The 12,203-nt window shown below is 34.9% G+C and overlaps 1 protein-coding gene and 1 pseudogene across 5 annotated transcripts in view; both read right to left on the bottom strand.

Annotated features, from left to right (window-relative positions):
* Positions 1-199: 199 nt before the first annotated feature.
* Positions 200-1,840, bottom strand: LOC137760586 (glycerophosphodiester phosphodiesterase 1 pseudogene; annotated as a pseudogene).
* A 51-nt stretch (positions 1,841-1,891) lies between these two features.
* EFCAB7 (EF-hand calcium binding domain 7) overlaps positions 1,892-12,203 on the bottom strand; it is a 49,545-nt gene continuing 39,233 nt past the window's right edge. For 3 of the 5 annotated variants that reach the window (XM_068540033.1, XM_068540031.1, XM_068540035.1), the window contains 3 exons: positions 4,402-4,611; positions 3,026-3,133; positions 1,892-2,003 (listed from right to left, as the gene is read on the bottom strand). In XM_068540033.1, coding sequence (XP_068396134.1) covers positions 1,929-2,003; positions 3,026-3,133; positions 4,402-4,611 — 393 coding nt within the window. In that variant the 3' untranslated portion in view covers positions 1,892-1,928. Of the gene's footprint in view, positions 2,004-2,938; positions 3,134-4,401; positions 4,612-12,203 lie in introns of those variants that run through there. The other 2 variants (XM_068540034.1, XM_068540036.1) reach the window with 2 other exon arrangements.

Raw genomic sequence — 12,203 nt, 5'->3', positions numbered from 1 at the left:
TGTTTTCTCATGGGAAAACTAAATACAGTATAAAATTAAATGGCTGTTTCTGCATTCACTTTTTTATTCCTTTTAATGATTTTTAGTGTGGTCACAAGTTTGACAGCCACAATACATTGATAACATAGCTGAATACAGTATTTGAAATAAATGTTACAGAAGCGTGGCAAGTTTTAAAATGTAAACTCTGAGTGATGGTGCATTTCCCATGTATTTGCATCTGTACCCCCAAATTTCACAACTCAGTCTCTGCTTATCCTCACCAGGTTAAGGTGTATGCCTCACTTAGGTCGTGGCAGGAGCTGTTGTGCCTTTTTGCAGACCCAGATTTTCAAGAGCAAGTGTTGAACTCAAGCATTCCATGGAGCATGTTGGCAACACCAGACTTTGCTTTGGTTCAGGTAAAAATGCAATTACTGACTATTACTTGTGTGAGCTACCTGATCTCCCAGGGTTTGGGCTAGCACAAGGGGTATTTTGATATCCCTGCATGAGACCAGCAGGCAGTTTCTGTACATGTTTCCTTGGGGAGGGGGTTGGGGGAGAGTCTAGAACTGATGTGCAGTCTTCCAACACACTGTCAGTGACAGAGCTGGAAGCAAGATGGGATTCATAGTAACTTTTTTCATCAAAGGTATTAACCGTCCAAGCAACAACCTGAATGCCTTTAGTTGACCACTTCTTCAAGTAGTTTGGGGATACAAAATCCTTTTGCATGAGGAAACCTGAAATTCCACACAGGTACCATAAGATATTATGTATGCTCCAAGCAAACGAAACATCTATTACCACAAACATGGATTGTATCCAGAGAGTATCATAGTCCCATCTGCTGTATGGCTAAGGTTCCAAGGTCTGTGAGTTAAAGCCATTACTACACTGTGATCTGTTTGTCTCATAGATAACTTCTGGCAAGAAAGAGCAAATAATACTACTATTGTATAGTTGAGGAAATTCCATACACATTTTCTTCAGAACATCAGTAGCCATATTTGCATGGTCTTTGACATCAAAGAAGACTGTGACGTTATGGTTCAGGCACTCTGCTCCAGCTTCCCTCAGGGCAGGGATCTTCTCATCAGGGAAATTATTCCTGAATCTGTGATCTGCTGCAGGAGTAAACTTTCTAATTTGTTCAAGTGTCAAATCACACATCGACCAGTCCCATCAGTCGTTGTATCTACTTGTGCTACTGTGCATTAAGATAGCAATCTCATCAGAAGTAAACGCAACATCCAACTGTTCTCTGACTCATTGTGACTGCCACTGCCAATGGCAGAAACTCGGGCCTGGGGCTTGAGCGCCAGCAGAGCCCCGTGGGAGGGCACATGCTCAAGGCTGAAGAGGCGCAGCAGGAGATGGAGGCTGCCGGTGAAGAAGCAAGCGGTGAAGGGGCTGCACGCCACCAGCCACAGCAGCAGCAGCAGGAAGGAGGACTCCTGGTCCTCTCACAGCCACATGCCTGTGACTATACCGGTGAGGACAGGAGTCCTGGATCCACTGGGCTCCTTGGACAGGCCAGAGTACAGGGATAAAGCACAAGGCACTCACTGCAGCTTGCCCATTTACATTTTATTCCAGGATTTTTTTGATAAATAAATCAAAAGTGTATAGGATTTTATAGAATTCATTGAGTATTACTTTTTAAAAGCTTACCTGTACTTTGATTTCAATTTACTAGTCATAAATGAAATATGCCCAGATTTCCCATTAAATTAATAAGGCCACACGTTAAAAAAATTATTTCTATTTTAATAATAAAGTATATAATATGGACATGAAATGTAAATGCATACAAATGAAATAGATTATTATGTACATCAGTTAAATTCATTAGCATTTTGTTGATCAACAAATAACAGACTAAACTTGAAATAATTCTTCTTAGTTTGATAGTCTCAAGCAAAATTATTTCCTAAAAACAGTGTTTAAGATATAAGGGAATACACACAATAATATATCCATTCTTGTCGTTCATTCAGAGGCATTACATGTTGACAAACCTGCATATAAAAATAGAAAGCCTTTACCTTCCTTTTATATACTGTAATTTTGGGCTAATTTTTCAATAGGACAACATTTCTAGAACCTATGTAAAAAATATATCTGTGCAGATAAAATTCTTTAATATTTGTCCTTAGCAGGGACCTGCAATCTACGATCTGATGTCTAACAGGATAATCCAGCCTAAATTCTACGTAATATAGTATTTGGTAGTTGGTATTTGTGAATGTGGGTAAAGAGGAGTGGTAGAAAGGGAAGTAAATATTCTTTCCTCTCTAAGCCTAGAACATATAAAAAAAACCATGATTGGGATAACAGAAAAGATAAACTCTTCTTATCCTGTTTTAGCATGTTTTAGGATTTCACTGACAGTATGGAGAAAAAAAGGGAAAAAATAGAAAGTTTTTTCCTTTTTCCCTTGACTAAACTAGTTTCAGGGTCTACTGATCTCTCCCTGCCTTTGAACTCCTGGCTAAATCAGAAACCCAGAGTTCTGCTAACACCAGAACTTCAGCTATTCCTAGCTCTTGACTTAGTTGGTTATATAAAACTCACAAGCATTTTCTCTTTTAGGTTACCTCAGAAAATCTTAATAATGTAGATAAAAATATTTTGAGTTATCAAAAGTCCTACTACTATTAACACTACTTTGTATTTCTATATAATATTCAATAGTGCTTTCACATATATCATTTTGTTTTTATCTTTACATTAATTTTGTGAAGTACCTAAAACTGGTGACATTACATTAATTTTACACTTAAAGAGACTGAAACAAACAAAAAAGAGACTGAAACAGAGAAGTTAAGTGAATGTCCCATAATCACTGAACCAAATAGTGAGAACTGGATTAGAACCAGTCTCCTATCTCATAGTACAGAATGGTACTAATACAAATATCATACTTAAAATAATTTTCTACTTTATTTCATATCTACATATTTATCCATAACATTAATAGCAAAAATGTTTTTTTCAAATTGATAAAACAAAAGGCTTTAATAAGAAAACAATGCATTACCATTGTAGATTTTGGTGCCACTTCTACTGCAAATATGTCAAGTCCTCTGTTGTTTACACAGTTTTTACTCAGCTCGTTGTTGATGTGAATAATCACTTTATTATCTGACTATAAAAGAAAGATTTTATAAGTTGCTAGTCCTTTCTTTACTAAATACATACAAACAAAACGATAATTGCAAAACACTTTGCAAGTCTTGTGATAGAGATATTCACAGGGTTCTACAGAAACAAAGAAGACATCATAGAAACACAGAAACATTAGCTCAGACTAAATCTAAATCCTAGTTATCCTTCAAATCCTATATACATGTTTAAGTCCCACATCACAGTCCCCTTCCCCCTAATCACAAATCCTTCCCCAACTTCTATAGTCCAAACTAACATCAAGTACAAGAGATGCAAATACAGTTGAATTCCTATTGCACATACAAACAGTACTATGTAATTTAACATTTAACTGTTGTTTCAAGAGTATTAATTTTGCCTTTACAACTAGCCCATAAACTCCTTGACAGCAGAGACCCTGTTATACTTTCTAGTGGCCCCTATTGTGACTATGAGAGTTACATAATATATATTCACATTGACTCAATACTCAGCCAAATCTTAAGCACTTTAAGAAATTTATGGCAGGCATAAAAATAATGTAAGTCTCACCCAGGAACTAAAAGAAATAAGCCAACAGTTCTAAAAACCTAGCCATGTTGAGTAAGATTTTATAAAAATTTATAATTTCTAGAAAATTCAGTATATCTGACTTTAAGAATTTATGTGTGTATTCTCTTGACCTGCAATATCAATAGTAGCAGAGAAGATGGCCAAAGCCAGAAATAATTGGCTTGATAAAAACAGGTCCTGGACAGTAGAATATATTTAATTAGATAAAATGATGATAACCTGTAGGATTTCTGATACTGCATAGTTTGTATAAAACAGTTGGGCTACATTCTTTTCTTTACTTTGTTTATATTTCTTTAAAACATGATGTCCATTGTTTAAAATAGCTATGTATGTGTGAAGACTTTTAGTAACAAACTAAATAAAATATTTTGTACCCAGATTATGCTCTATCTTCATAGATCTCCAAATATTTAATTTTCATAATATTTTAACAGAAAAACAATTGTCTCATAAAGAAACACAAAAAATAAATATCTAATAAATAAAGTAAATATTATATACCTTAAAAATATATAAAAATTATCATGCCCAGTTTGAGTTAGAAACTCAAAAAGAAAAAAGAATAAATTGACTATTATAGATATTATTAATGTAATGGGGTATTTAATTACTATGCAAGAATAGGGTGAGAAGGAAGATGGAACATAGTAGCAAACATTGCTGTTATGAGGAGAACCACCTCATAACTGATACCTTGTTTTCAATAACTGACGTTATCCAGGTGTCACACTTATAAGTATGTACAATTATATTTTCATAGCCATCCATTACTTTGGCATTGCCTTTGTTAAAAACAGATTTACAAATGGCCTTCTCAAGTTGCCCACTGCATGCCTCCATATGGACAGTTTTAATTCTTGGCTTGCATTTGTCTGCATAGATATCGATGACAAATGGGCATGCCTGAAATGAAAAATAAATCAAACCTTGTTTTAGCCTTTTGATAGAATTTAAATTATTTATTATTAATATGTTTATCATATGACTTAAGAAGATACTTTCTAGCTTGTCCTTCTGATACACATTTATGAGGAAAATTTTAGTACTATGAATTGATTAATAAAAAAGCATGAAATTCTGATTTTTTGGTTGCATATTAACTGATAATGTTCATAGAAAAGGAAAGAAACCTCCTTTACGCCAACCCCTCCATTTGCTCTAAAGCTAACTCATGTCATGTTAGTTACTTAATTTCCTTTCCTAACTACAGAAAGACTACAGAAAGAATTCATCAACAGGCTCTAAAGAAATTATGTGAAACTCAATACACGAATATACAGCACCAAAAATAACTAAGTGTAGAAAAATTAATTCACACAGTTTATAGTTAGTGTAAAAGCACCTTTAAAAATCTGAGATCTAAAGAGATTTTCTGCATTTGGAAATAGATTTTTCTAATGTCTACTCTTTAGTCTCTACCGTAGCCTACAAGATACTGCACACGGTAGCCTCTCTATACAGCCCAGTCTCCTGCCTTGCAGGAGATGTTCCAGTTACTCTGCTCTTTCATATCCTAGAACAAATAAAGCTCCTTCCTGTGTCAGGGATTTCGTATGTAGTATTCTCCCTGCTTAGAAGATTCATACCTTTTCACATATATGTCTCATCCTCCTCTTTCAGGTTTAAGCTTAAGTGTCACTTCTGCAGAGAGAGTGGCTCTGGTCCCCCAATCTCCTTCACTCCCCCACTGTTCTCTACTTTGGCCACTGGCTTGTTTCCTTTAAAACACTTTTGAAATGATTTTATTAATTTTGCATTTAATTAGTCATCCTCCTTCATGGAATGTCCATGAGGGCAGAATTTTTGACTATTTTATTCATCACTGTGCCTCTTTATTACAAGCTTACTTTATGTAGGCATTAAAGTGTATTCGTTGAGTAAATGAATGAATTCACACACATTGATGATCAACTTTTTATTATGGGGACAAAAGATAAAAGTCTGAACTTAGTAGAACAATATACATTTTTTTAAAAAAAGTTTAAAAATATTTAATGACTCCAACCTTTGGCAATAATAAAGGCACCTTTTTAAGAGATAGTAGACTGAAAAATCGTTGGAAAAGAAAGCAGAAGATCTGAGTTTGTAATTGGGTTTTGCCATTTACTAGCTTCGTGATCTGGGGAAGTCACTTCACTTCTATGAGGCTCGGTTTCTTCATTGAGAAGGTGGGGATAAACAGTATATATCCTGCCAAGAGTTGCTAGAAATATCTAATAGGTAATATGTGTCAAAATATTTCACAATATAGAATTCTAAAAAAAATTGTAATAATTATGATTATGGCATTTTAAAGGTTTAATTTATTTTTTCAGTACTGAATAGATTCTGGTATTATTTTACCATTTTTCAAGTCTTGCTTATTTGTTTTATTCGACCAAAGAGTATCAATATTACATTCAGATGTCACTGACTGCAAACATCTTAAAGTCTTTGTTAAAGACGTATTCCCTAAAATTTTTAAATAAAATCTTATCTACTCTAAAAATGGTGCCCTTTAACCGTATTATTTTTTTCTGTTCATGGACTTGATCTTTTATTTACTTATCTTTTTTATCCTACTAAGTTAATATAGGAAGCATACAATAAGGAAGAAAACAATTCATTGTAAATTGGTAATTGTAAAAATATTAACAATATATAATAAGGAAGACGGGGAAGACGGTAATAAAAAAACCTAGATTAAGGCATGCTACTAAAATTTTGCACAAAGTGTGGCTCTTAGCTACCTGTTAGCCAAGATAAAAGTGAAATAGAGTGTATTACATAGCTCTCAATATCTAAAAAAACAAAGGAAATTTTTCCCAGTTCTGAATTCCAAAAGGAATTTATACCATGAAATTCTTTTTTAAAAAAGAAGAGAAGGAGGGGCTTCCCTGGTGGCGCAGTGGTGGAGAATCCGCCTGCCAATGCAGGGGACACGGGTTCGAGCCCTGGTCTGGGAAGATCCCACATGCCGCGGAGCAACTGGGCCCGTGAGCCACAACTACTGAGCCTGCGCGTCTGGAGCCTGTGCTCCGCAACAAGAGAGGCCGCGATAGTGAGAGGCCCGCGCACCGCGATGAAGAGTGGCCCCCGCTCGCCGCAACTGGAGAAAGCCCTCGCACAGAAACGAAGACCCAACACAGAAAAAATTAATTAATTAATTAATTAATTTAAAAAAAAATAAGTAAAGAGAAGGAATAAAAGGAAAAAAACTAGGCATACGTTTTGCTTATCAACGTCCAATAAAGAACAAATCATTGTTATGGTGACATAGGGGCAATGCTCTTGCAGGAGGAACAATAAAGAAGTTATGCTGCTCTTTGAAAGAGGATCTGCCTTTATAAGTTGATAGAGAGAGTGGATAACCTATAATTCTAAAAGTGAATTAGGGGGTTTAATAAGAAAAAATAAAGTAAAAGTGACTGGCTGTACCTGATTGTAGAGGAAAAAAATAAGACAAACTGAAGAGTATATACTAACTTATAGAATGCTTAAAATAAACTAAACTTTGGTTTACTAAAACCAATTAATGAGATTTCAAACAAACCTAAGCCTTTCCTAAATCCTAACCTGTAGCTGATACTTTGGTTAGTCTTTGTGACACAATACCTACTAATTTAATAGGTGGGATCAAAATATAGCTCATTTAGACATTAGATTACTTACATAATATATGACTCAAGAAATTGCCCAAAAAATAGCTATGGTTCCTGAATCCTTATGGGCAAAAGACTCTACAGACATATTCAAACCAATTAGAACACAGCTCATAAGATTTTAAATGGATTCTTCCTAAATTATCATAAAACTTTCTTCTTTTCTTTTTTTTTTTTTTTTTTTTTACAAACATGAAAATGTTAGGTCATGCTCTAGGTATATTAACCCAGTAACATAGCACACATCAAAGAACCATTGCCTATCAAAGCCATACCTTAATTGAACAGGCTCATTGTCTCAGAGCACTTACAGGTATCAGTCAAAACTAAATCAGTCCAAATACCTTCAGATTTTGTATGAATCCTTTAAATAATATGTTATCACATGTGTATATCCCTATCATTAATGGAAGCATTCAATATTTTTATACCAATTAATTAATTATGAATTATTACTTTCTCCCTGTATTACCATCTGCTGATTTAATACTTTCAATCCAACAACTCTATAACCCTTACTGAATGAGGAGAATCTCCTCATTGTGATTCTGTAAATCAAGAAGTATCCATGCCCAGAAAAAAATTTTGGATGCTTCAATACCAAATCCTGACTTAATATTGTTTGTTGATGGGGTTATATTAAAAAAATAAAAAGGACAATACCAGGCTTGACATACAATAAGTAGCTTAGTCTCTTTTGTAAAATCTATTTCCTTACCATGAAATAGCTTAGCTCAAATGATTAAATTATGGCTCTCTCTAAGGCATACCAAATCACTAGAAGAAGAGAGTAAAATACATATAAGCTAACAGCTAGTATGCTTTTAGAATAATTGACTTTTAAAAAATGTTATAGAAAAAAACAAGGTTTTTTTTGTGCTTTCTCAAGTACTCTTTAAAAATGAACAACAAATACATTTTTTGATACCTAAAATAATTGCTATCATAAAGGAAGAGACAGTAAAAGAAGTTCTATAGAAGCTAATATCTATACTATAGATACCACAGAAATACTTTAGAAGTACTATACAAATACTTTTAACACACCATTATATTAAACAGACTACTCTGACTAAAGTCCTTATGTAAAAGCATTGTAAGAATAACAAAATAAAATCCATGGAAAAAAAAAATCCATGGAAAAGTTCAAGGATTCCATTGTAGATATACAAATTTTGGCCTCCCAAATTCTGAAAAGAAACAATGGGTACAATCAGGTTATAAGAACCACGAGGATTAAGATCTGACAAAACCAAAATAGCCACCTGGACTATAAAAATAAAGGATTAAATCCTCTGTGAAACAATTCATTCCAATAGGGACAAACTGGCTATAATATCAAACACTAAGGAAAAAACCTTCATAGGATGATGAAGGATAAAGTCAGTCCATGCTTTATTTGTAACTAAATTAACCTAGAAAAATTGAGGGACATGAACTGAGACTATGCTCTAAAAGACTCTGGGCATTTCCAAATTGAATTTCTACAGTTGCCTCTCCTGCTATGGTTTCTGAATATGTCGTACTAATAATAGCACATTTCTTTTCAGAATGGATCAAAATATTTCCCTGTTGAAAGGTCACAACCATCATGACTGCCTAGGACATTCCAATTTACTGATCCCATGACAAGGGACACATTTAACTGGAACAATTAGTCATAAATTTGGATTATGTAAGGCTTTGCTCCTTACTCAAAACATTTTTGTCTTTATCATTCCCAAATCTCTGGGAAAACGATAAGGGCCTTAACAGAATTAGAAAGATACATCCTTTAAAGATCCTAAAGTGAGGTTTTCCAGAGAACCTCCAGAAGCCAGCAGTACACAGAATTAACTGCTAACCCAAAAACCTTTCAATAAGCACATGACCATATGAAGTAAGAAGCTTCCTCTCGAGACCACTGGAGCAAGATTCTTCTATAGGTTACAGTCTTCTTTGAACACTCTTGTTTATTCATAGCTTTCCTCTTTCCTGATTTAAGGGTATATATGTCTGACTTAGCCTATCATGTTCTCCTTATTAGTAATACTGACTTTCCTAAGTCTAGGCTTTAAAGAAAATATGTTTGAACTATGAGAAATAAAAATGCAATATTTATTATTTGTCACAGCACCAAGAAACAATATACCTACAATCCCACAAAGGATGATTACATGACTTGTGCAGCTTCTATGTGGAAATCAGACTATTTAATGCCAACCCAGAACCAAGGTAAATTATTTTGTACAGCTATTAGTTAGGCCATTCCAAGGGCATGACCCTCCAATACCCTCAGTGGGTTATATTTCCTTACATACACCCCAAAAGAATAAAACCCTTTCTGCAAAAGACTCCTGAAGATAGTAAGCCAATGCACAGCAGTTATGCCACTCCACATGATCACCAAAAAATTGCTCCTTCATTTTGGTTGACACAGTAATTAATATAGCCTAAGCCCTGGGGGCACAACAATCCAGTTGAGTTAAATTCTTTAACTCGAACAGGTATAGATAATAAAAAAGCCTGACTTTTCTTTTGAACAATCAGGGAGGCGTCTGAACTAATGCTAATACTTCAGGTTGTACCTGGATTAACACTAGAAGTAAAACTAACTAAAACTACAAAAGGGTATAAAAAATAGACTTAGGGAGTCCTTGGGACTTTTCTCGGCCAAGTCTGGAAAATCTGGGGTCATGATTCTGGAGTGCCCTTCGGTCCTTTCTTATAATACTTCTAGTTGTACTTGTCTCAGAGTTTAATGTTGTCCAGAATCTTAAAATGCTTCAGTAACTTAAAAAGTTACTTTCCCAACAGATGACTTAAAGGCAAAAACAGGATGAAATCATGATACACGCACAAACTGAAAATTAGATCTCCACAGAGGAAACCTCTTCAAAGAGAATCAACATCAGTGGTTGAGTGAATCTTTGATGGTTTTTTCTGCAGCCTTAGCTGGATGAAAATCAAAAGGAAAGACTGGGAATAAAAAAGTGCCCATAAACTTATGAAAAAACTGATTATTCTGTTGTCATGGTAATGAGTAGTCATCAGAACTTGTTTTTTTCTTTAATATATATTTAATTTTTATAAGTAAAATAGTTAATTTACAATGTTGTGTTAGTTTCTGGTGTACAGCAAAGTGATTCAGTTATATACGTATATATATCTATAAACACACAGATATGTACGTATATATTATATATATATTTTTTTCATATTCTTTTCTGTTATAGTTTATTACAAGATATTGAATAGAGTTCTTTGTTCCATACAGTTGGATCTTGTTGTTTATCTATTTTATATGCAGTGGTTTATCTATTTTATATATATAGTAGTTTGCTAATCCCAAACTCCTAATAATTTACCCCTATCCCCCTTTCCCCTTTGGTAACCATAAGTTTTTGTTCTATGTCTGTGAGTCTGTTTCTGTTTTGTAAATAAGTTCATCTGCATCATATTTTAGATTCCACATATAAGTGATATCATATAATATTTGTCTTTCTCTGTCTGACTTACTACACTTACTATGATAATCTATAGGTCCATCCACGTTGCTGCAAATGGCATTATTTCATTCTTTTTTATGGCTGAGTAGTATTCCATTGTGTGTGTGTGTGTGTGTGTGTGTGTGTGTGTGTGTATACTCCATTGTGTGTATGTATGTATATACCACATCTTCTTCATTCATTCCTCTGTTGATGGATTTTTAGGTTTGCTTCCATGTCTTGGCTATTATAAACAGCACTGCTATGAACACTGGGGTGCATGTATCTTTTTGAATTAGAGTTTTCTCTGGATATGTGCCCAGGAGCAGGATTGCTGGATCATATGGTAACTCTATTTTTAGCTTTTTAAGGAACCTCCACACTGTTCTCCATAGTGTATGCACCAATTTACATTCCCACCAACAGTGTAGGAGGGTCCCTTTTCTCCACATGCTCTCCAGCATTTATTATTTGTAGACTTTTTGATGATGGCCATTCTGACCAGTGTGAGGTGGTACCTCATTGTAGTTTTGATTTGCATTTCTCTAGTAATTAGTGATGCATCCTTTCAGGCGCCTGTTGGCCATCTATATGTCTTCTTTGGAGAAATGTCTATTTAGGTCTCCTGACTGTTTTTTGATTGCATTGCTTGTTTTTGGGGTTTTTTTTGATATTGAGCTATATGAGCTGTTTGATATTTTGGAGATTAATCCCTTGTTGGTCACATCATTTGCAAATGTTTTATCCCAGTCCATAGGTTGTCTTTTCACTTTGTTTATGGCTTCCTTTGCTGTGCAAAGCTTTTAAGTTTAATTATGTCTCATTTATTACTTTTTTAAAAATTTATTTATTTATTTTTGGCTGTGTTGGGTCTTCGTTTCTGTGCGAGGGCTTTCTCTAGTTGTGGCGAGCGGGGGCCACTCTTCATCGCGGTGTGTGGGCCTCTCACTGTCACGGCCTCTCTTGTTGCGGAGCACAGGCTCCAGACACGCAAGCTCAGTAGTTGTGGCTCACGGGCCTAGTTGCTCCACGGCATGTGGGATCTTCCCAGACCACGGCTCGAACCCGTGTCCCCTGCATTGGCAGGCGGATTCTCAACCGCTGCACCACCAGGGAAGCCCCCCATTTATTAATTTTTGCTTTTGTCTCCATTACTCAAAGAGACGAATCAAAAAAAAATATTGCTGCAATTTATGTCAAAGACTGTTCTGCCTATGTTTTCCTCTAGGAGTTTTATGGTGTCATGTCTTATATTTAAGTCTTTAAGCCATTTTGAGTTTATTTTTGTGTATGGTATGAGGGAGTGTTCTAACTTCATTGATTTACATGCAGCTGTCCAGCTTTCCCAACACCACTTGCTGAAGAGACTGTCTTTTCTCCATTCTCC

Source organism: Eschrichtius robustus, chromosome 3 (assembly GCF_028021215.1).
Source record: "Eschrichtius robustus isolate mEscRob2 chromosome 3, mEscRob2.pri, whole genome shotgun sequence".
NCBI lineage: Eukaryota > Metazoa > Chordata > Mammalia > Artiodactyla > Eschrichtiidae > Eschrichtius > Eschrichtius robustus.
This window is presented reverse-complemented; position numbering and strand designations above follow the sequence as displayed.